Source organism: Bombus vancouverensis, chromosome 3 (genome assembly GCF_051014615.1).
Source record: "Bombus vancouverensis nearcticus chromosome 3, iyBomVanc1_principal, whole genome shotgun sequence".
In the NCBI taxonomy this organism is placed as follows: Eukaryota; Metazoa; Arthropoda; class Insecta; order Hymenoptera; family Apidae; genus Bombus; species Bombus vancouverensis.
The window spans coordinates 51,117-75,645 of NC_134913.1; the positions used below are offsets into that span (position 1 = coordinate 51,117).

Here is a 24,529-nt window from a genome sequence, read left to right on the forward strand (position 1 = left end):
GCGGAATCCCTTTTACTTCAATCTTGACGTTCTGGTTCTGCAAGATTTCTAGTACCTTGTATGGTCCAGTATATTGATCGGAGAATTTTCCTTTACTAGGTTCTTTTAGTAGATATATCGAATCTCCTGTTTTAAAATCTTGAGGGTTAATTCGTCGATCGTTAGTCTTAGTTTGGATTTTATCAAATTTTCTCTTGCCATTCGTTGTACAGTGTTAATTTTATTGAACAGATCTTCGAGATATTCTGCGCATGTTGGTTCCGTGTTCTCTTCGATTGTTACTTCACCAATAGGTTCTCTGGCTAGATGTCCGAAACTAATTTGTGCGGGGAGAATTTCGTTCCTTTCCTTCATTTTAGTTTTTATTTTGCGCCAAGACACAGGTTTACTGACATTGATCCAATTATCCAATTGCTTGCTAATAGCATTTAAGATACAAATTTTTGAGAGTGCCGCAGCCATATTAACCCAAAAATATTTTGTATATAGTATAGTGTGATACCATCCATATTTTCCTGGGGGAATCATAAGATCAGCACTACTTACTATGTTACCTACGTCAAATATTAGATGTAGTAACCAATAAAGTATTTTTAATCCAATTATAATCCAATGGCTAGCATATTTATTCAAGTTTTTATATATATCTTCGACTGGTGATTCCCTGTTTTCTCCCTTTTGATTTCTTTGAGCTCGTTGAACTTGCGTTTCTTCAGCTTGAAAATGTTTAGAATCCTTTTCCTTAGTTACCCTTTTTTCTTCTTCATTTATTTTATTCGCAGCACCTTTATTTTTCTCTACCTTTTCAGGATGAATAGTTTTACTGGAAGTGCTTATTATAATTAAATTATTATTTATTTGTATGGAACGTTTAGGAATATTTTTGGTAGATTTGGAATTATTCTTTGAATTTTTATTACAAACCTTTTTGCTTATAGATTCTGTTTTGGATTTAGGGATAGCTATATTTTTATTTTCTATAGTGTGATCTTCCTTGCAATTTAATGATTTGGCTTTGAGTTCGATAAAGTTTCCTTCTGATGGTTTTATAGAAGTTTTTGAGTGAGACGCACTCGCTATCTCTTTTCCTATTATGGTTGAAACATTCACGAAATTCGTGGAGTCTTGCTTTTGTATCTTTGCCAAGTCGAACGTGGAGAGGCGATTTGCACTTCCCAGCGGGTTCAATATCTCTGTGATGTTAGGCAGTGGATAAGCATTGCCTGTCGTCTCGTCGTTCAATTTCCTAGTTTCTGCTTTGTCTGAAAGTTCTTTGGCACTAACATTATTTATCTTGTTTGATAACTCAGAAAATTTCTCACTCATGATCCTGTCTATGGCACCGTGCGTCCTTTTATTATTTAACGTGACATTATCCCTTATCACAGCAACGGAATGGTGTTTGCATTGAAAAGTTGATTGGTTGAAATGATCAGCATCTCTCTTTTGATTTAGATCTCTATCGAGGTATTTATTTATGCGTTTTTCTTCCCAAGTTATTGCTCTTGTTTCTTTCCTGACATTTTCTTCTATTCCCGGGTTGTTTAGATGTTTCTGCGACGGCGGTACAAATCTCCAGTCCTGGCGGTTGTTTACAGTATAGATACTATTGTATGGTGGATGAGCGTTGTTTTGGTTATAATTATCCGAAGGTGTCGGACGTTGGTATCGAATTCTATTGTTCACTTGTTTTAATTCTCGTGTTGCTTTCACGGCTTAGCGGTACGCATCGTCCAAGGATTGGTATCCTGCTATCTTTACTCGTAAATACACCTCGTTTGGGAGCCCCTTAACGAAAGCTTCCCTCGTGTCTCGATCTATCCTATCTTGAAATACGGTGCCGTACTCGTACCTTTCCCCGTTCATTATCGCCAGCCTGAGATCTTTGACGCGTTCTATGTAGTCCAAAATATCTTCTCCCGGTCGTTGAAATATTGTAGCTAATTCCCCTTTATATTCGTTAACCGTTTTTCCCGGACCGAACATATCTTTTAATTTATTCCCGAAATCGTTTAAACTTATTACTTCTGTGTCTTCTACGGCGAGAAACGCGTGTCCGCGAAGCTTATTCGTTAATAATTTTACTAACTGAGATTCTTGATGCCTAGGAACCATGTTTCGTGCACGCTCGCATGCTCTTAAAAATCGAAATACCGAGGGTCGATGTCCGTCGAACACTGGTACTGTCTCTATTGCATCTTTTAACTTAATTGATTGGGGATTAACTTCTATCGGTATTGTCGCTTGGGAAATTATCGGCGATGATACGGGTGTCTTGATTTCCTTTTTTATTTTCAGTGAACGCACATCGTCTTGTAATTTATTCATTGTTGTACTCATGTCGCGAAAATTCGCATCCCATGCTTTAAGTTTTTCCGATAACATCAAGATCATGCCTTTGTCCAACGATTCTAATTTAGTCGACATTATTTCTTAGGTATATACTTTATCGATAATCGTGACAACTTTAATCCCTTGTGGAGCGAATCGAACCGTTTAAACCAACTTTAATCCTCCGTGGAGCGTATCCCACCGCTGCCACCAAAAATTTATTACTTTACTCTGTTACGTATCTATTTGTTTAAATCGATCAAATTTAAAGTTAAATTTTACTGAAAAATTTTTTTTTTATAGTTTGAGTTTTGAATTTAATCGGAAGGGAAATAAATTGAAATGATATTATTGTGTATTTAATACTGATTTAGATTTCTAATTAATACGGTAGTTGCTGCCACCAGAAATAGTCTAAGGACTATTTCAAAATATTTTATTTTTATTATTTTCTTTTACGCTTAATGGGTAGCGTTAACTGACGCTTAATGCAACTGGTAAACGAATTCCACTTTTCGGCTAACCTGCTATGCGCAGGGATACTAGCACGGGAGAGGATTAAAGCTGGGTACAATAAATATTTTTCCTCGTTGAACGGATTTTTATTTGAATGTAAAATGGCTTAGGTTATTATATAAATATTTTATTAGCTAGATAATATATATTTTAGCGTTGCTGGATTGGATAGGAATGTGAGATTTTTCGTTGTTTTATATAAATTTATTTTTACGTTTGACTTCTTCTTCTCTTTTAATTTCGCTGTAGTAGTTTGCCGTTAGGACCGAAACTCAATTCATTTACTACGATGGATTCTGTCACCACGATTTTCTTGCCTTTTGAGTTTAATAATCGGGGATGATTCTAACGATCCTCTCTGTGTGGGACTCGTGTGATTTCGCAAGCCTTGCCCAAAGACGGGTAATATTTTACCAACAGTGGGAGGAGGAATGCGAAGATCGATGGGTGTTTTCGATAAGCGAAAACACCGTTTGCACAAGCCAACACAGCGAACGATCCTTTGGTTAAATTCTCGAAGGGAAATTGTTCTGTTATATCTCTCTTACAATCGCATGCAATGATGGCAAGAATATCAGTTAATAGCAATGCCGGTATTGTTCTTAATTTTCGATTGACCCCGACGATGTATTTAATAGTCCTTTCTGTGCGGGACTTATGTGATTTCGCAAGCCTTGCCCAAAGACGAGTAATATTTTACCAACAATGGGAGGAGGAATGCGAAGATCAGTGGATGTTTCAGTAGTTGAAAACACCGTTCGCACAAGCCGACACAGCGGACAACTCTTTTGTTAAAAGTTTAAACAATGATTCTATCTTCAAAACCGTTCACGAAAATAAATCGATATCGATGATAGGAAGTTCTAATTCAATTCTCGAGGGCAACGAGATTACCAGAGAAGAAGGAAGTTTTCAAAATTAATTTTCTTACCTTGAGGAGTAGGTGCTGTCTGGTGCCATTGCCTCAGCCGCTCCGGTGGTCGTCGAAGTTTTGTTGAGTTTATTATTTGAACTCGAATATAGTTTACTATCAACTCTTACTTTATTTATCTATTTTAATACAGACTGAGCAATTCACTTAGCTGGATTAATACCGCAATTACAATGCGCGTTTGTGTTTAAACGATGAAATGAGGACTTCAAAGATAAAATTTTCTTTTTACTTAGTCGCGACTCTCTTTTCTTGACCGAAAAAATTAAGACCCCGAAACGCAAAATACTATACAAAATTTCTAAACGCAGTGACGAGCGCAATAACGAACGTAGTAATAAATTAATAATGGGCCGTAATAACAAACGATCACAAGAATTATGAACAAACTAATGAGCGAAGAATAATGAGCCGTAAGGAATGAACACTATAAAAAATGAACGAACGCAAATTATAAGAAGAATGGACACTATAATAATGAACAAAGAATAATGAACCGTAATAAGAATGTTCACCAGAATAATAATGAGCGCTGCGCTATGTTGCTACGCTTATTTATAATGCCATCCCCCACGGGGTGGTGGTCCACTGGGGGTACGCTTCCGTGGGAATCGGGATGTTGCAGTTTGGGCTTCTTGGAATCGTACGTGACAAAATGCAAATTCCATATTTCGACTTAGTTTTTATCAGTCCTGTGTTCCGCTGAGCTAGCGTCTAGGAGATTTGAAGCATTCCACGCTGATCTAGTCCTTTCCACGAGAAACTTCCACGTGCTGTACCGTGGGAATTACCGGTGTTCTTCGGCGCGTGGAAGGGCTGGTGGCTGCAGCATCATTATCATTTCAATGTTTACTGGGTAAACACACGCAACTCCGCTGCTCTCCCATAACAAGGACCTCCTCCTTCGAGTTGTTTTGCGTAAGTTTGGATGTTTGCATATTAAGGTTGTTTTTGTGATTTTGATTGTTTTTTCCTTTTTTGCTATTTCCCTAGGCTTCGGTGATCGACGTTCGAACAATGTTTGCGGAGTCGTTTCCATCAGAGGTTCCTTTCCAGACTTCCCTGGTACGTATTTAGTCTTGTTCTTAGTCCGCTTGATTCGTCCTGTTTCGTTTTATTTAAAATATACCGTGTTGTTCTCAGCCCAAGCGAAAGAGGGATTCCGAAGAACCCTTGGGCGACTCGGGAGGACCAATCAAACGCATGCGGCCCTGTGATAAACCACGAGTATCAGAGTGGTTGGAGGAACTATTCAACATTGGTGCCGAGGCCGTGTCGAAATTGGGCTTTGACGATTTGGTTACTTTCGACGAGAATTTCTTCGATGCAGAGACCGTCGTATTGGAGAGGGAACCCCCTCTGGTTGAAATCGTTGATACCGATCGTTGCGTGAAAGTTCGTTTTGCGAATGAAATTCCCGAAGAGGTTTTGGAGGCACATCTTCGTCACCATGCTTCTGGGAGAAAGGGAATTTCCCCTGTTGTGCGCTATTGGTGTATGCGTGAGTTCAGCGAACTTTATCCCGGAGCTCCTTGCTTCGATTTTGATTTAGTGTAGCTGCTTCAATTTCGTTGGTTCGCTGTTTGATGTTCCTTATTATTATTAATTTTTTGATGTATTTTGTTTTGTGTTCAATATATATATATATATATGTCGCAGATGAAAGGAAAGCCGAAGCCCTTCCTTGGAAATTTTGGGAACATCCTCTAGTACCTTAGCCTAGATTTTATTATAGTTGTAATTGCTTAAGATTTGTAATAAGCGAGATTGGGTTCGAGGTGACAATCGGTCGCTGAACGTAGCCACGGTCACGGGATGGATGTTTTATCTAACGGAGGTCTGGAGTGGTTGTATGTGTTTTCCGAGAAATGTGGTTGTGGCGGCATGCGGCCTCGAGAGCGGGCCGAGCCACGTGTGATGTTGCCTCGGAGGTGCCGATGCAATGGGACATACATTGTATTTAGTAATCAAAACTCCAGGCGGAAACTGCCTAGCAACGGCGTTTGGAACTTTCTCGATGCTTCCAACGAGTGTGCCTAGCAACGGCGTTTGGAACCTTCTCGATGCTTCCAAACGGGTATAGAAAACAAAATGCAATCGTACAGGGAGAAAAATCTCCACGAGGCTGGCATTCTTGCGATTGCCTTGGAGAGTGATACATCGAGCATTTTCGACGATCGCATTTGCGTCTAAGTTAGTTTCGCTTAGTAAGGAGTTATCCCGGTGACCGTGGATTCGTTTGAACTCAAACATTGCTAATAGTATTATTTAATTTAATTATTCGTAGATCGTATTATTCATTAGGCTTAGTGTTCGTTAGACTTATTATTAGTTGTACTTATTATTTGTTAAGCTTAGTGATAGACCTGTATATACGTGTAAATAAAATCTCGGCTTTGTGAAACGATGGCTAGTCCACATGAAGAGTCGTCGCGCGCCCAAAATTCGAATCCTGATCCGACATATATATATATATATATATATTTTGAATGTATAGTGTTAGGTTATCTATTTTACGTTTGTTATTTTTTTCAATTTTATATTTCCCCCCTTTTAATTAATTATATATATATATATTTTTTTACATTTGTAGTTGCGCATAGAATTTATTAAAGAAAAGTGTTAACAATGTGTTTTCATGATTTGTTTCTCGCGCCTGACTTCCATTAATCCCTAATATTCCTGTCGCCATGACGCGTGTAAATCCAACATGGCTGCTCATAAATGTCATCAGTAAAGTTTTTAGTGACGGGTCTTTAGTTTTGTTTGATATCGAAGTAATTTTTCGTCTGTCGCTCGTTTTTCCTTATTCTACCGCAATTAGAACATTTATTTATTAATATTGTTTTAAAGTGACAATAGTATAATATGTATATATATATATATATATATATGTTTATGTTGTGTGTCACTTCAATATGGCTAATGTTTTGTAATTCTTCGATTGCGTTATTTGTTGTTTTGAGTAGTTTATTTTATAGAGTATTCGATAATATAAAACATATGCACTCACACATACATATATATATATATATACGTATTTATATGTATATTTCTCTCGTTCATGTAGTGTTCGTACGAAATGAAATGTTAATTATTTATTTTATATTAATTTCTTTTAATAAGATAGAACACGCACACGCACACGTATATATGTATATATTTCTGGCAAAGTGATTTTCATTTAGATTCTTTTGTGATATAGTGTTGTGTATTTGAGGTTATGTGTCAATCATTTGATTTCATATATACATATATATTTTGTATTGTGACAACATAGTATTGAAGGTTTTATTTCTAGATTATTCTGCGTTTTATGTGTGTTTACATATTTGTGCTTGATGACAGAATTTCTGTAAGCAATTCCTCAAGTCGTTGCGGTGTTAATTATTTTGAGCGTTTGGCCTGTCGACAGGTTGTCGCTTGGTCCCAAGTGTTGCGTTGTGTGTTCTATTTTTTTTGTAGATTATTAATAGTGGTTTTAGTTTAGAAAATAGATTATTTATATGTTTATATAGAGACATGCATGTTTCATAATGTAGTTCTTATTTTATAATGCTTTACCGGCATGTAGGCTAGTTTTAAATATGTATTTCAGATTGTAGAATGCACATAGATTAGTAGTAGTTTAGAATATAGATTTTTATATGTTTATATAGAGACATGCATGTTTCGTAGCGTAGTTCTTATTTTATAACTCTTTACCGGAACGTAGGCTAGTTTTAAGTATGTTTCTGTTTAATAGAATGCGCACACATATATATATGTTTCTGACAATGTAACTTTTATTTCTTTAATAATACAATATTGTATGTTTTATGTATTCGTTAGACTATTAGTTTTTAACTTCGTATATACTTATATTTCATAAATTGATAATATTGTATTTGTTGCATAGTATTATAAGCACTAACACTAATATTTACTAGTTTATTACATATCTAGCATATATGTTTATACTTATATGTAACTCTCCAAGTTGATTGATTAAAATATATTTATATATACATGTATTTCTGGCGCTTCAATTATTTCCCTTTTTGTAGTTATTCTTATTTCCTGGTTTATTTGTTTGGTTCGTAACTCGTTCAATCCGTTAGCTGGTTTTATTTATTTTATTTTATACTGGTTGGATTTATTAATCGCCCTCGCTTTGTTAATCCTTCCTTTAGTTTCGTAGCGCCGTGTGTTCGTTTGTGCATTCAAATCTTTATTCGCGCGTTTTGTGTAGAATAGTTTTCTTGTTCTTGTTACGGCGCGTGCGGAGCGCGGGACGTGACACCCCCGCCCTTGGAGTTCAAATTTCCAAAGGAAATTTGACTGATGGTGTCTCTGAGTTCGCTCAAGGCGGACGTAGATGGCGTTGGTTGTTAAGTGACTACCGGTGTTATCGATATCCCTCGAGGTTGTGCTGTTTGATCATCGATATTTCGTTTTCTTTTGAGGTATAGTAGCAGGTGGGTAACTGAGCCGCTTATTGCTCCTAATAGGGCGATTCCACATCCGTAAGTTTCACGTAACTGGTATCCGTGTATGGCTATATCTATTATCGTCTTGATTAGTTTAAATATTACAAGTATTCCAAATATTGCTGCACTGACAGTTCCAAATTCCATAAAACCAATCCATAAGCTTGATACGGTATTTTTTGCTATTGTCGTTAATGTGTTTTCGTCCATCATTCCCAGGATGTTTACTGTTCCAGGGACGATTGTTTTTCCTGTTGCTCCTCTGGCCAATGTGTTCAAAACTGCAGATTTTTCTGCCGGGAACATGACGTGGTCCCGTAGTGCATCGAGGTCTTTTTGGGTATATATTCCGCTCGTGGCCAACGACGATGGTGCTGAATATTGCCACGTTTGGCGTACGTCCGGGCGGAGTTCCTGTGGTGCAATTGTTTCCATGGGTTTTGGTACGAATTTGTGCCAGAGTCCGTCGATATTGTATAGCGTAGGTAGTACCGCGCTACATTCTCTGTGGTTTCCGTGTTGCGTTAGGATGTGTGTTTTTGGCGTTAAAAATGCGGTGCGATTCCCTTGCCAAACGGGTAGCTCCGAGTAGCATTCTGTTGTATGTCGTACTTTTACTTGTACCGGAATGCATTTGACTATGTGGACTGCTTCTCCTGCGATCAGGGCCATGTGTCCTGGGGTTTTGGATATGGTATATGCAAATTCATCTTTGTGTCAGTATATCATGGTACAATGTTGTCATTTGTCGTTTAATATGTTTCTCTACGTAAATGAATTTTGAGTTGATGTATGCGAATATGTCCAAGTTTTCGACTGCTGTCTTGCTTTTGGAGATAAACGTATTTCCTCTTGTTGTTTCAACTATTTGGGGTGTTCGGTGGATAGTAGGGTATATCCACACAGTGGCTGTTCTCCGGTTTTAGTCAGTGCAAATGTTACTTCTTGCGTTGTTAGTGCGTAAACTGGTTGTGCTGATTCTCTGTTGGTTTTTATTTCCTGGATCTTTGTAGCAATTCCTTCATATAGCACATCGTACTGATCAAATTTGCATGGTGAGGGTGGTTGTGGTTGCCAATAAGTGTATCCGTCTTCAGCGTCTAGACAGTTTCCTTCGCTAAAGGTACATACTGTTCCTGATTTCAGTAGAATTTTGTTCGCCTCGATCCGTACTGGCACAACTGCTGATTTTAAACTTATCCTTACTGTTGCTTGTACGACGACCTTTTCCCAGCTCCCGTATGGGTCTACATACTGTGTTCCCTGGCAGCTGCCGTCGTCTGTTAGCTTGCCGGCTAGGACAAGCGACCTTGTTTCTGTTGCATTATCTTTTAGGCCAACTATAAGGTTTTGTGGTCCGAGTGAAAATGTGCCGTCTTGGTGCATCCTTGCACATTGTTGGTCGGTTGTTTCATGGAGGTATTCGGCGAATCCGTTATGCACTGCCGACGTGTGAAAGTGCATGCCACAGTAATATACAATTCGAGTTATTTGCACCTTGCATTGCCTTACGTTGGTAAATTCAAATTCTGAGAGTTGAAGTAGTTGTATATAAATATCTTGGGTTTCAGTCATTGTAGGCTGTATGCTGCAGTCCCCGATGGAGTTTAGAGAGATAGTGGTAACGTTGAGGTGGTTGCCATTGCAGTCATATCCTACCAGGCCGTATGCTATTTTGATGAGGGTAAGTACGATGACCAGGCGATTCATCTTCCTATTAACAATTTATTAAATTGTTTCTTACTCTCGAGTTTATTAGAAATAAGAATAATCTTTTATTATTATTAATATATATAAAAAAAAATTTATATTTATGTTTTTTTTTTTTTGTTAAAACTTATTATCGGTGAAAATAAATACCATGAATGCTACCTGGGTTATAATTATATACGTATATGCATACGTATTGCTAAGTAATATAGATGAGATTTGTTTTATCGTTATAAATATATAAGTATATATTATCTATAGGAATAGATATTACAATTATAGCTTGTCTTTGAATATATATATATGTGCGTGTAATGGTAAATATGACGACTTATTTTACGAGTCACTCGGATTATCAATGGAAGTGAGTGTCATAGATATCGCCTACTTTACAACATGCGTGCATATATATATTGGTAAACATAAGTGAAAATTATATGCATAATTATAAATGTCGTTTGTTTACAGGTGGATAGCATCAGTATTTGGTCTTGTGCGTAGCATACAAGTACTTTATAGTTCTACGGCGCGGATTGCTATTCCTTGAACTAAAAAGTTTCTTTCAAGGTGAGTTAGATTAGTGTAAACGATCATGCATTGGAGGCATGATATAGCGGGTTGTAGGTCCGCTAGGTTTATATCACACATACGACAGTATGATATTCGTGTTCTTGCAGATACTCCGCATATGAAATGAGTGGGTGGGTCGTCTCATAGGTCCTGGTGGTCTGGATCTAAGTTATCGAAACAGTCTTGACAAAGATGACCGTTATCTAAATGGTAGACAGAACGTATCAACCGAACACGAGGCAAGACTGAACATCATCCATCGCCCGTCTGAGTCCTCTATGTTAGGGTTGATGAACTCGCCACCTGTTCTGGACATACATACGAAAACAGTTAATATATATATTTTATAATTTTTTATAAGTTTTGTTCGGACCTATCCCTTTGTACAAATACTGTATCCCTGTATGTGGTATAATATATAATATGTTATGGTTATGTTAGTTGTTGTTTATTATATATATTTTCCTTATCTCTCTCTTTTTTTTTCTTTTTTTTTATTATTTTTTTTTTGTGTTCAGTACCTAGCATTGCTATTATAATGCTGTATTACATTGTATTAGCTATTATTTGTGTTGGGGTGCGTGCGACGAATTTTCAACATGGTCGCTTGCGTGTATCGTTTGTTTAATGTCAACAGTAGCGTGTTGTTGAAATAGTTAATTTGTTAATCATTATAGTTTATTTTGTAGTGTTTCTGTAATATTGTTTGTGTTTCATGATATTGTGTGTGTCAATACCGTGTGCTACCTTAATGCGATAGCATAGATTGTGTTGTTTTCGAATTTCGATAGTCATTGTTTTGATTATAAGTGACTCGCATTTATATAAATCTTGTTTAATTTAGTTAATTTTTTTTTCTTTTTTTTTGTGTATTGTGTTACCAGATATTTTGTGTAACGTAACTTTATTCCTTTGCACCGAGTTCAGTCATGTTGTTAATATTTAGTTAGTCTATCTTGATTAATTTCTAACCTATTCCTGTGTTTATTAACCTTTCTTATTTTCCCTATTAATTTATTATTGCATGTACTTGCTATTTGCTATTATTTTGTGTATGATATGAGTTAGTTCCCTTATTAGTGATTAAAACCTACTTGTTAGATTAACATTGTCTGTAATTCTTCAGATTCTACTCTTCCGATGCTGCATCACTTACCTAGATCATTCCCACAACATCACCTGATTCTTCGATATGCCTTGGATACTTACTACGGTTGTCTTCAATCGTCTTATATCTGTGGCCATAAAGGTACTGTTTAGTTTATTTAGTTTAATATGTGTATAATGCATTGTGTGTGCGACCGCTATTGTGTATTACAAAATCCACTTCTACATGTTAGATATAATAATATAACAATACTACGTAGATTAATACATAATAAGATATCCTTTTACTTTCAATTAATCTATCTTAATTATTTTCTAACCACTTTCTACACTTATCAGCTATTTTATTTCTTCTTGTTAATCTGCGACATTCATGCATGTACACTTCCTTGTATGGTGATTAATTGTTCACGAGGTAAGTTGCACTTCCACTGTTTTAGTTATTCGTTGAACTAACACGTTTTACATTCAAACAGTAATCGGAGCATTTGTAATAAACTTCTTTTTCTTTTCAGGTTTCCGCCATCTGTGTTGTTCGACGAACAGTGCCATGCTTCCATAGTATTGTTATAACATTTAGTACTGTTGTATTTTGCATTAAGGCAGTTGAAGTTAATTTGTTCATTTATTTTTCAGCTGGCTGTTGTACATGGTGTTTCGCAAACCGAGATCCATAACCTATTTTGCACGTAAACCTTCTCGTATGATGATTACTTGTTCACAAGGTAACCTTCACTTTCACTCTTTTAATTTTTATTGAATCAACACGTTGTATATTCAAACAATAATTGGAGTACACCTGATAATTTTCCTTTTTTTTCTTTTAGGTTTTCGCTATCTGTATTATTCGACGAACAGTGTCACACTTCCTTTTGATTTATCCACAATATAGTTATAACACTTAGTAACCTTGTATTTTGTACTGAGACAATTGAGACTAATTTATTCACTTATTTTAGGTAGCTGTCATACATTATGTTCCGCGAACAACGATCCATAACCTATACTTACACGTACACTTTCTTGTTTGTTGATCACTTGTTCGCAAGGTAACTTTCACTTTCACTCTTTTAATTATTTATTGAATCAACACGTTTTATATTCAAACAATAATTAGAGTACATATAATAATTTTTCCTTTTCTCTTTTAGGTGTTCGATATCTGTATTATTCGACGAACAGCACTACAACATACACTACTGCACTACGTTGCCCACTGAAATCACTTTATTCATTGCTTATTTCGGTTATGCGCTAGTTTTAGCTTGTTTAAGTGCACTGTTCGCGGAATCCCTTTTACTTCAATCTTGACGTTCTGGTTCTGCAAGATTTCTAGTACCTTGTATGGTCCAGTATATTGATCGGAGAATTTTCCTTTACTAGGTTCTTTTAGTAGATATATCGAATCTCCTGTTTTAAAATCTTGAGGGTTAATTCGTCGATCGTTAGTCTTAGTTTGGATTTTATCAAATTTTCTCTTGCCATTCGTTGTACAGTGTTAATTTTATTGAACAGATCTTCGAGATATTCTGCGCATGTTGGTTCCGTGTTCTCTTCGATTGTTACTTCACCAATAGGTTCTCTGGCTAGATGTCCGAAACTAATTTGTGCGGGGAGAATTTCGTTCCTTTCCTTCATTTTAGTTTTTATTTTGCGCCAAGACACAGGTTTACTGACATTGATCCAATTATCCAATTGCTTGCTAATAGCATTTAAGATACAAATTTTTGAGAGTGCCGCAGCCATATTAACCCAAAAATATTTTGTATATAGTATAGTGTGATACCATCCATATTTTCCTGGGGGAATCATAAGATCAGCACTACTTACTATGTTACCTACGTCAAATATTAGATGTAGTAACCAATAAAGTATTTTTAATCCAATTATAATCCAATGGCTAGCATATTTATTCAAGTTTTTATATATATCTTCGACTGGTGATTCCCTGTTTTCTCCCTTTTGATTTCTTTGAGCTCGTTGAACTTGCGTTTCTTCAGCTTGAAAATGTTTAGAATCCTTTTCCTTAGTTACCCTTTTTTCTTCTTCATTTATTTTATTCGCAGCACCTTTATTTTTCTCTACCTTTTCAGGATGAATAGTTTTACTGGAAGTGCTTATTATAATTAAATTATTATTTATTTGTATGGAACGTTTAGGAATATTTTTGGTAGATTTGGAATTATTCTTTGAATTTTTATTACAAACCTTTTTGCTTATAGATTCTGTTTTGGATTTAGGGATAGCTATATTTTTATTTTCTATAGTGTGATCTTCCTTGCAATTTAATGATTTGGCTTTGAGTTCGATAAAGTTTCCTTCTGATGGTTTTATAGAAGTTTTTGAGTGAGACGCACTCGCTATCTCTTTTCCTATTATGGTTGAAACATTCACGAAATTCGTGGAGTCTTGCTTTTGTATCTTTGCCAAGTCGAACGTGGAGAGGCGATTTGCACTTCCCAGCGGGTTCAATATCTCTGTGATGTTAGGCAGTGGATAAGCATTGCCTGTCGTCTCGTCGTTCAATTTCCTAGTTTCTGCTTTGTCTGAAAGTTCTTTGGCACTAACATTATTTATCTTGTTTGATAACTCAGAAAATTTCTCACTCATGATCCTGTCTATGGCACCGTGCGTCCTTTTATTATTTAACGTGACATTATCCCTTATCACAGCAACGGAATGGTGTTTGCATTGAAAAGTTGATTGGTTGAAATGATCAGCATCTCTCTTTTGATTTAGATCTCTATCGAGGTATTTATTTATGCGTTTTTCTTCCCAAGTTATTGCTCTTGTTTCTTTCCTGACATTTTCTTCTATTCCCGGGTTGTTTAGATGTTTCTGCGACGGCGGTACAAATCTCCAGTCCTGGCGGTTGTTTACAGTATAGATACTATTGTATGGTGGATGAGCGTTGTTTTGGTTATAATTATCCGAAGGTGTCGGACGTTGGTATCGAATTCTATTGTTCACTTGTTTTAATTCTCGTGTTGCTTTCACGGCTTAGCGGTACGCATCGTCCAAGGATTGGTATCCTGCTATCTTTACTCGTAAATACACCTCGTTTGGGAGCCCCTTAACGAAAGCTTCCCTCGTGTCTCGATCTATCCTATCTTGAAATACGGTGCCGTACTCGTACCTTTCCCCGTTCATTATCGCCAGCCTGAGATCTTTGACGCGTTCTATGTAGTCCAAAATATCTTCTCCCGGTCGTTGAAATATTGTAGCTAATTCCCCTTTATATTCGTTAACCGTTTTTCCCGGACCGAACATATCTTTTAATTTATTCCCGAAATCGTTTAAACTTATTACTTCTGTGTCTTCTACGGCGAGAAACGCGTGTCCGCGAAGCTTATTCGTTAATAATTTTACTAACTGAGATTCTTGATGCCTAGGAACCATGTTTCGTGCACGCTCGCATGCTCTTAAAAATCGAAATACCGAGGGTCGATGTCCGTCGAACACTGGTACTGTCTCTATTGCATCTTTTAACTTAATTGATTGGGGATTAACTTCTATCGGTATTGTCGCTTGGGAAATTATCGGCGATGATACGGGTGTCTTGATTTCCTTTTTTATTTTCAGTGAACGCACATCGTCTTGTAATTTATTCATTGTTGTACTCATGTCGCGAAAATTCGCATCCCATGCTTTAAGTTTTTCCGATAACATCAAGATCATGCCTTTGTCCAACGATTCTAATTTAGTCGACATTATTTCTTAGGTATATATTTTATCGATAATCGTGACAACTTTAATCCCTTGTGGAGCGAATCGAACCGTTTAAACCAACTTTAATCCTCCGTGGAGCGTATCCCACCGCTGCCACCAAAAATTTATTACTTTACTCTGTTACGTATCTATTTGTTTAAATCGATCAAATTTAAAGTTAAATTTTACTGAAAAATTTTTTTTTTATAGTTTGAGTTTTGAATTTAATCGGAAGGGAAATAAATTGAAATGATATTATTGTGTATTTAATACTGATTTAGATTTCTAATTAATACGGTAGTTGCTGCCACCAGAAATAGTCTAAGGACTATTTCAAAATATTTTATTTTTATTATTTTCTTTTACGCTTAATGGGTAGCGTTAACTGACGCTTAATGCAACTGGTAAACGAATTCCACTTTTCGGCTAACCTGCTATGCGCAGGGATACTAGCACGGGAGAGGATTAAAGCTGGGTACAATAAATATTTTTCCTCGTTGAACGGATTTTTATTTGAATGTAAAATGGCTTAGGTTATTATATAAATATTTTATTAGCTAGATAATATATATTTTAGCGTTGCTGGATTGGATAGGAATGTGAGATTTTTCGTTGTTTTATATAAATTTATTTTTACGTTTGACTTCTTCTTCTCTTTTAATTTCGCTGTAGTAGTTTGCCGTTAGGACCGAAACTCAATTCATTTACTACGATGGATTCTGTCACCACGATTTTCTTGCCTTTTGAGTTTAATAATCGGGGATGATTCTAACGATCCTCTCTGTGTGGGACTCGTGTGATTTCGCAAGCCTTGCCCAAAGACGGGTAATATTTTACCAACAGTGGGAGGAGGAATGCGAAGATCGATGGGTGTTTTCGATAAGCGAAAACACCGTTTGCACAAGCCAACACAGCGAACGATCCTTTGGTTAAATTCTCGAAGGGAAATTGTTCTGTTATATCTCTCTTACAATCGCATGCAATGATGGCAAGAATATCAGTTAATAGCAATGCCGGTATTGTTCTTAATTTTCGATTGACCCCGACGATGTATTTAATAGTCCTTTCTGTGCGGGACTTATGTGATTTCGCAAGCCTTGCCCAAAGACGAGTAATATTTTACCAACAATGGGAGGAGGAATGCGAAGATCAGTGGATGTTTCAGTAGTTGAAAACACCGTTCGCACAAGCCGACACAGCGGACAACTCTTTTGTTAAAAGTTTAAACAATGATTCTATCTTCAAAACCGTTCGCGAAAATAAAACGAAATCGATGATAGGAAGTTCTAATTCAATTCTCGAGGGCAACGAGATTACCAGAGAAGAAGGAAGTTTTCAAAATTAATTTTCTTACCTTGAGGAGTAGGTGCTGTCTGGTGCCATTGCCTCAGCCGCTCCGGTGGTCGTCGAAGTTTTGTTGAGTTTATTATTTGAACTCGAATATAGTTTACTATCAACTCTTACTTTATTTATCTATTTTAATACAGACTGAGCAATTCACTTAGCTGGATTAATACCGCAATTACAATGCGCGTTTGTGTTTAAACGATGAAATGAGGACTTCAAAGATAAAATTTTCTTTTTACTTAGTCGCGACTCTCTTTTCTTGACCGAAAAAATTAAGACCCCGAAACGCAAAATACTATACAAAATTTCTAAACGCAGTGACGAGCGCAATAACGAACGTAGTAATAAATTAATAATGGGCCGTAATAACAAACGATCACAAGAATTATGAACAAACTAATGAGCGAAGAATAATGAGCCGTAAGGAATGAACACTATAAAAAATGAACGAACGCAAATTATAAGAAGAATGGACACTATAATAATGAACAAAGAATAATGAACCGTAATAAGAATGTTCACCAGAATAATAATGAGCGCTGCGCTATGTTGCTACGCTTATTTATAATGCCATCCCCCACGGGGTGGTGGTCCACTGGGGGTACGCTTCCGTGGGAATCGGGATGTTGCAGTTTGGGCTTCTTGGAATCGTACGTGACAAAATGCAAATTCCATATTTCGACTTAGTTTTTATCAGTCCTGTGTTCCGCTGAGCTAGCGTCTAGGAGATTTGAAGCATTCCACGCTGATCTAGTCCTTTCCACGAGAAACTTCCACGTGCTGTACCGTGGGAATTACCGGTGTTCTTCGGCGCGTGGAAGGGCTGGTGGCTGCAGCATCATTATCATTTCAATGTTTACTGGGTAAACACACGCAACTCCGCTGCTCTCCCATAACAAGGACCTCCTCCTTCGAGTTGTTTTGCGTAAGTTTGGATGTTTGCATATTAAGGTTGTTTTTGTGATTTTGATTGTTTTTTCCTTTTTTGCTATTTCCCTAGGCTTCGGTGATCGACGTTCGAACAATGTTTGCGGAGTCGTTTCCATCAGAGGTTCCTTTCCAGACTTCCCTGGTACGTATTTAGTCTTGTTCTTAGTCCGCTTGATTCGTCCTGTTTCGTTTTATTTAAAATATACCGTGTTGTTCTCAGCCCAAGCGAAAGAGGGATTCCGAAGAACCCTTGGGCGACTCGGGAGGACCAATCAAACGCATGCGGCCCTGTGATAAACCACGAGTATCAGAGTGGTTGGAGGAACTATTCAACATTGGTGCCGAGGCCGTGTCGAAATTGGGCTTTGACGATTTGGTTACTTTCGACGAGAATTTCTTCGATGCAGAGACCGTCGTATTGGAGAGGGAACCCCCTCTGGTTGAAATCGTTGATACCGATCGTTGCGTGAAAGTTCGTTTTGCGAATGAAATTCCCGAAGAGGTTTTGGAGGCACATCTTCGTCACCATGCTTCTGGGAGAAAGGGAATTTCCCCTGTTGTGCGCTATTGGTGTATGCGTGAGTTCAGCGAACTTTATCCCGGAGCTCCTTGCTTCGATTTTGATTTAGTGTAGCTGCTTCAATTTCGTTGGTTCGCTGTTTGATGTTCCTTATTATTATTAATTTTTTGATGTATTTTGTTTTGTGTTCAATATATATATATATATATGTCGCAGATGAAAGGAAAGCCGAAGCCCTTCCTTGGAAATTTTGGGAACATCCTCTAGTACCTTAGCCTAGATTTTATTATAGTTGTAATTGCTTAAGATTTGTAATAAGCGAGATTGGGTTCGAGGTGACAATCGGTCGCTGAACGTAGCCACGGTCACGGGATGGATGTTTTATCTAACGGAGGTCTGGAGTGGTTGTATGTGTTTTCCGAGAAATGTGGTTGTGGCGGCATGCGGCCTCGAGAGCGGGCCGAGCCACGTGTGATGTTGCCTCGGAGGTGCCGATGCAATGGGACATACATTGTATTTAGTAATCAAAACTCCAGGCGGAAACTGCCTAGCAACGGCGTTTGGAACTTTCTCGATGCTTCCAACGAGTGTGCCTAGCAACGGCGTTTGGAACCTTCTCGATGCTTCCAAACGGGTATAGAAAACAAAATGCAATCGTACAGGGAGAAAAATCTCCACGAGGCTGGCATTCTTGCGATTGCCTTGGAGAGTGATACATCGAGCATTTTCGACGATCGCATTTGCGTCTAAGTTAGTTTCGCTTAGTAAGGAGTTATCCCGGTGACCGTGGATTCGTTTGAACTCAAACATTGCTAATAGTATTATTTAATTTAATTATTCGTAGATCGTATTATTCATTAGGCTTAGTGTTCGTTAGACTTATTATTAGTTGTACTTATTATTTGTTAAGCTTAGTGATAGACCTGTATATACGTGTAAATAAAATCTCGGCTTTGTGAAACGATGGCTAGTCCACATGAAGAGTCGTCGCGCGCCCAAAATTCGAATCCTGATCCGACATATATATATATATATATATATTTTGAATGTATAGTGTTAGGTTATCTATTTTACGTTTGTTATTTTTTTCAATTTTATATTTCCCCCCTTTTAATTAATTATATATATATATATTTTTTTTACATTTGTAGTTGCGCATAGAATTTATTAAAGAAAAGTGTTAACAATGTGTTTTCATGATTTGTTTCTCGCGCCTGACTTCCATTAATCCCTAATATTCCTGTCGCCATGACGCGTGTAAATCCAACATGGCTGCTCATAAATGTCATCAGTAAAGTTTTTAGTGACGGGTCTTTAGTTTTGTTTGATATCGAAGTAATTTTTCGTCTGTCGCTCGTTTTTCCTTATTCTACCGCAATTAGAACATTTATTTATTAATATTGTTTTAAAGTGACAATAGTATAATATGTATATATATATATATATATATATGTTTATGTTGTGTGTCACTTCAATATGGCTAATGTTTTGTAATTCTTCGATTGCGTTATTTGTTGTTTTGAGTAGTTTATTTTATAGAGTATTCGATAATATAAAACATATGCACTCACACATACATATATATATATATATACGTATTTATATGTATATTTCTCTCGTTCATGTAGTGTTCGTACGAAATGAAATGTTAATTATTTATTTTATATTAATTTCTTTTAATAAGATAGAACACGCACACGCACACGTATATATGTATATATTTCTGGCAAAGTGATTTTCATTTAGATTCTTTTGTGATATAGTGTTGTGTATTTGAGGTTATGTGTCAATCATTTGATTTCATATATACATATATATTTTGTATTGTGACAACATAGTATTGAAGGTTTTATTTCTAGATTATTCTGCGTTTTATGTGTGTTTACATATTTGTGCTTGATGACAGAATTTCTGTAAGCAATTCCTCAAGTCGTTGCGGTGTTAATTATTTTGAGCGTTTGGCCTGTCGACAGGTTGTCGCTTGGTCCCAAGTGTTGCGTTGTGTGTTCTATTTTTTTTGTAGATTATTAATAGTGGTTTTAGTTTAGAAAATAGATTATTTATATGTTTATATAGAGACATGCATGTTTCATAATGTAGTTCTTATTTTATAATGCTTTACCGGCATGTAGGCTAGTTTTAAATATGTATTTCAGATTGTAGAATGCACATAGATTAGTAGTAGTTTAGAATATAGATTTTTATATGTTTATATAGAGACATGCATGTTTCGTAGCGTAGTTCTTATTTTATAACTCTTTACCGGAACGTAGGCTAGTTTTAAGTATGTTTCTGTTTAATAGAATGCGCACACATATATATATGTTTCTGACAATGTAACTTTTATTTCTTTAATAATACAATATTGTATGTTTTATGTATTCGTTAGACTATTAGTTTTTAACTTCGTATATACTTATATTTCATAAATTGATAATATTGTATTTGTTGCATAGTATTATAAGCACTAACACTAATATTTACTAGTTTATTACATATCTAGCATATATGTTTATACTTATATGTAACTCTCCAAGTTGATTGATTAAAATATATTTATATATACATGTATTTCTGGCGCTTCAATTATTTCCCTTTTTGTAGTTATTCTTATTTCCTGGTTTATTTGTTTGGTTCGTAACTCGTTCAATCCGTTAGCTGGTTTTATTTATTTTATTTTATACTGGTTGGATTTATTAATCGCCCTCGCTTTGTTAATCCTTCCTTTAGTTTCGTAGCGCCGTGTGTTCGTTTGTGCATTCAAATCTTTATTCGCGCGTTTTGTGTAGAATAGTTTTCTTGTTCTTGTTACGGCGCGTGCGGAGCGCGGGACGTGACACCCCCGCCCTTGGAGTTCAAATTTCCAAAGGAAATTTGACTGATGGTGTCTCTGAGTTCGCTCAAGGCGGACGTAGATGGCGTTGGTTGTTAAGTGACTACCGGTGTTATCGATATCCCTCGAGGTTGTGCTGTTTGATCATCGATATTTCGTTTTCTTTTGAGGTATAGTAGCAGGTGGGTAACTGAGCCGCTTATTGCTCCTAATAGGGCGATTCCACATCCGTAAGTTTCACGTAACTGGTATCCGTGTATGGCTATATCTATTATCGTCTTGATTAGTTTAAATATTACAAGTATTCCAAATATTGCTGCACTGACAGTTCCAAATTCCATAAAACCAATCCATAAGCTTGATACGGTATTTTTTGCTATTGTCGTTAATGTGTTTTCGTCCATCATTCCCAGGATGTTTACTGTTCCAGGGACGATTGTTTTTCCTGTTGCTCCTCTGGCCAATGTGTTCAAAACTGCAGATTTTTCTGCCGGGAACATGACGTGGTCCCGTAGTGCATCGAGGTCTTTTTGGGTATATATTCCGCTCGTGGCCAACGACGATGGTGCTGAATATTGCCACGTTTGGCGTACGTCCGGGCGGAGTTCCTGTGGTGCAATTGTTTCCATGGGTTTTGGTACGAATTTGTGCCAGAGTCCGTCGATATTGTATAGCGTAGGTAGTACCGCGCTACATTCTCTGTGGTTTCCGTGTTGCGTTAGGATGTGTGTTTTTGGCGTTAAAAATGCGGTGCGATTCCCTTGCCAAACGGGTAGCTCCGAGTAGCATTCTGTTGTATGTCGTACTTTTACTTGTACCGGAATGCATTTGACTATGTGGACTGCTTCTCCTGCGATCAGGGCCATGTGTCCTGGGGTTTTGGATATGGTATATGCAAATTCATCTTTGTGTCAGTATATCATGGTACAATGTTGTCATTTGTCGTTTAATATGTTTCTCTACGTAAATGAATTTTGAGTTGATGTATGCGAATATGTCCAAGTTTTCGACTGCTGTCTTGCTTTTGGAGATAAACGTATTTCCTCTTGTTGTTTCAACTATTTGGGGTGTTCGGTGGATAGTAGGGTATATCCACACAGTGGCTGTTCTCCGGTTTTAGTCAGTGCAAATGTTACTTCTTGCGTTGTTAGTGCGTAAACTGGTTGTGCTGATTCTCTGTTGGTTTTTATTTCCTGGATCTTTGTAGCAATTCCTTCATATAGCACATCGTACTGATCAAATTTGCATGGTGAGGGTGGTTGTGGTTGCCAATAAGTGTATCCGTCTTCAGCGTCTAGACAGTTTCCTTCGCTAAAGGTACATACTGTTCCTGATTTCAGTAGAATTTTGTTCGCCTCGATCCGTACTGGCACAACTGCTGATTTTAAACTTATCCTTACTGTTGCTTGTACGACGACCTTTTCCCAGCTCCCGTATGGGTCTACATACTGTGTTCCCTGGCAGCTGCCGTCGTCTGTTAGCTTGCCGGCTAGGACAAGCGACCTTGTTTCTGTTGCATTATCTTTTAGGCCAACTATAAGGTTTTGTGGTCCGAGTGAAAATGTGCCGTCTTGGTGCATCCTTGCACATTGTTGGTCGGTTGTTTCATGGAGGTATTCGGCGAATCCGTTATGCACTGCCGACGTGTGAAAGTGCATGCCACAGTAATATACAATTCGAGTTATTTGCACCTTGCATTGCCTTACGTTGGTAAATTCAAATTCTGAGAGTTGAAGTAGTTGTATATAAATATCTTGGGTTTCAGTCATTGTAGGCTGTATGCTGCAGTCCCCGATGGAGTTTAGAGAGATAGTGGTAACGTTGAGGTGGTTGCCATTGCAGTCATATCCTACCAGGCCGTATGCTATTTTGATGAGGGTAAGTACGATGACCAGGCGATTCATCTTCCTATTAACAATTTATTAAATTGTTTCTTACTCTCGAGTTTATTAGAAATAAGAATAATCTTTTATTATTATTAATATATATAAAAAAAAATTTATATTTATGTTTTTTTTTTTTTGTTAAAACTTATTATCGGTGAAAATAAATACCATGAATGCTACCTGGGTTATAATTATATACGTATATGCATACGTATTGCTAAGTAATATAGATGAGATTTGTTTTATCGTTATAAATATATAAGTATATATTATCTATAGGAATAGATATTACAATTATAGCTTGTCTTTGAATATATATATATGTGCGTGTAATGGTAAATATGACGACTTATTTTACGAGTCACTCGGATTATCAATGGAAGTGAGTGTCATAGATATCGCCTACTTTACAACATGCGTGCATATATATATTGGTAAACATAAGTGAAAATTATATGCATAATTATAAATGTCGTTTGTTTACAGGTGGATAGCATCAGTATTTGGTCTTGTGCGTAGCATACAAGTACTTTATAGTTCTACGGCGCGGATTGCTATTCCTTGAACTAAAAAGTTTCTTTCAAGGTGAGTTAGATTAGTGTAAACGATCATGCATTGGAGGCATGATATAGCGGGTTGTAGGTCCGCTAGGTTTATATCACACATACGACAGTATGATATTCGTGTTCTTGCAGATACTCCGCATATGAAATGAGTGGGTGGGTCGTCTCATAGGTCCTGGTGGTCTGGATCTAAGTTATCGAAACAGTCTTGACAAAGATGACCGTTATCTAAATGGTAGACAGAACGTATCAACCGAACACGAGGCAAGACTGAACATCATCCATCGCCCGTCTGAGTCCTCTATGTTAGGGTTGATGAACTCGCCACCTGTTCTGGACATACATACGAAAACAGTTAATATATATATTTTATAATTTTTTATAAGTTTTGTTCGGACCTATCCCTTTGTACAAATACTGTATCCCTGTATGTGGTATAATATATAATATGTTATGGTTATGTTAGTTGTTGTTTATTATATATATTTTCCTTATCTCTCTCTTTTTTTTTCTTTTTTTTTTATTATTTTTTTTTTGTGTTCAGTACCTAGCATTGCTATTATAATGCTGTATTACATTGTATTGGCTATTATTTGTGTTGGGGTGCGTATGTGTGGGGTGCGTGCGACGAATTTTCAACATGGTCGCTTGCGTGTATCGTTTGTTTAATGTCAACAGTAGCGTGTTGTTGAAATAGTTAATTTGTTAATCATTATAGTTTATTTTGTAGTGTTTCTGTAATATTGTTTGTGTTTCATGATATTGTGTGTGTCAATACCGTGTGCTACCTTAATGCGATAGCATAGATTGTGTTGTTTTCGAATTTCGATAGTCATTGTTTTGATTATACGTGACTCGCATTTATATAAATCTTGTTTAATTTAGTTAATGTTTTTTTTCTTTTTTTTTTGTGTATTGTGTTACCAGATATTTTGTGTAACGTAACTTTATTCCTTTGCACCGAGTTCAGTCATGTTGTTAATATTTAGTTAGTCTATCTTGATTAATTTCTAACTTATTCCTGTGTTTATTAACCTTTCTTATTTTCCCTATTAATTTATTATTGCATGTACTTGCTATTTGCTATTATTTTGTGTATGATATGAGT

At 36.7% G+C, this 24,529-nt stretch overlaps 4 protein-coding genes across 4 annotated transcripts; 2 read left to right on the plus strand and 2 right to left on the minus strand.

The window, feature by feature from the left end:
- The first annotated feature begins 3,139 nt into the window (after positions 1-3,139).
- Positions 3,140-10,962, plus strand: LOC143302524 (uncharacterized). Its single transcript, XM_076617486.1, has 6 exons — positions 3,140-4,696; positions 4,772-4,843; positions 4,922-6,555; positions 9,819-9,931; positions 10,426-10,524; positions 10,635-10,962. Exons 2-3 carry the CDS (start codon positions 4,796-4,798, stop codon positions 5,333-5,335), a joined length of 462 nt encoding a protein of 153 aa, XP_076473601.1. The 5' UTR covers positions 3,140-4,696; positions 4,772-4,795; the 3' UTR covers positions 5,336-6,555; positions 9,819-9,931; positions 10,426-10,524; positions 10,635-10,962.
- LOC143302519 (uncharacterized) lies at positions 7,531-10,745 on the minus strand. The gene is made up of 2 exons (XM_076617478.1): positions 10,608-10,745; positions 7,531-9,961 (listed from the first exon to the last, which is right to left on the minus strand). The coding sequence occupies exons 1-2, from the start codon at positions 10,670-10,672 to the stop codon at positions 9,112-9,114; spliced, it is 915 nt and encodes a 304-aa protein (XP_076473593.1). The 5' UTR covers positions 10,673-10,745; the 3' UTR covers positions 7,531-9,111.
- A 5,099-nt stretch (positions 10,963-16,061) lies between the features above and the next one.
- Positions 16,062-23,881, plus strand: LOC143302523 (uncharacterized). The gene is made up of 6 exons (XM_076617485.1): positions 16,062-17,614; positions 17,690-17,761; positions 17,840-19,474; positions 22,738-22,850; positions 23,345-23,443; positions 23,554-23,881. The coding sequence occupies exons 2-3, from the start codon at positions 17,714-17,716 to the stop codon at positions 18,251-18,253; spliced, it is 462 nt and encodes a 153-aa protein (XP_076473600.1). The 5' UTR covers positions 16,062-17,614; positions 17,690-17,713; the 3' UTR covers positions 18,254-19,474; positions 22,738-22,850; positions 23,345-23,443; positions 23,554-23,881.
- On the minus strand, positions 20,450-23,664 carry LOC143302521 (uncharacterized). The gene is made up of 2 exons (XM_076617480.1): positions 23,527-23,664; positions 20,450-22,880 (listed from the first exon to the last, which is right to left on the minus strand). Exons 1-2 carry the CDS (start codon positions 23,589-23,591, stop codon positions 22,031-22,033), a joined length of 915 nt encoding a protein of 304 aa, XP_076473595.1. The 5' UTR covers positions 23,592-23,664; the 3' UTR covers positions 20,450-22,030.
- Positions 23,882-24,529: the final 648 nt, after the last annotated feature.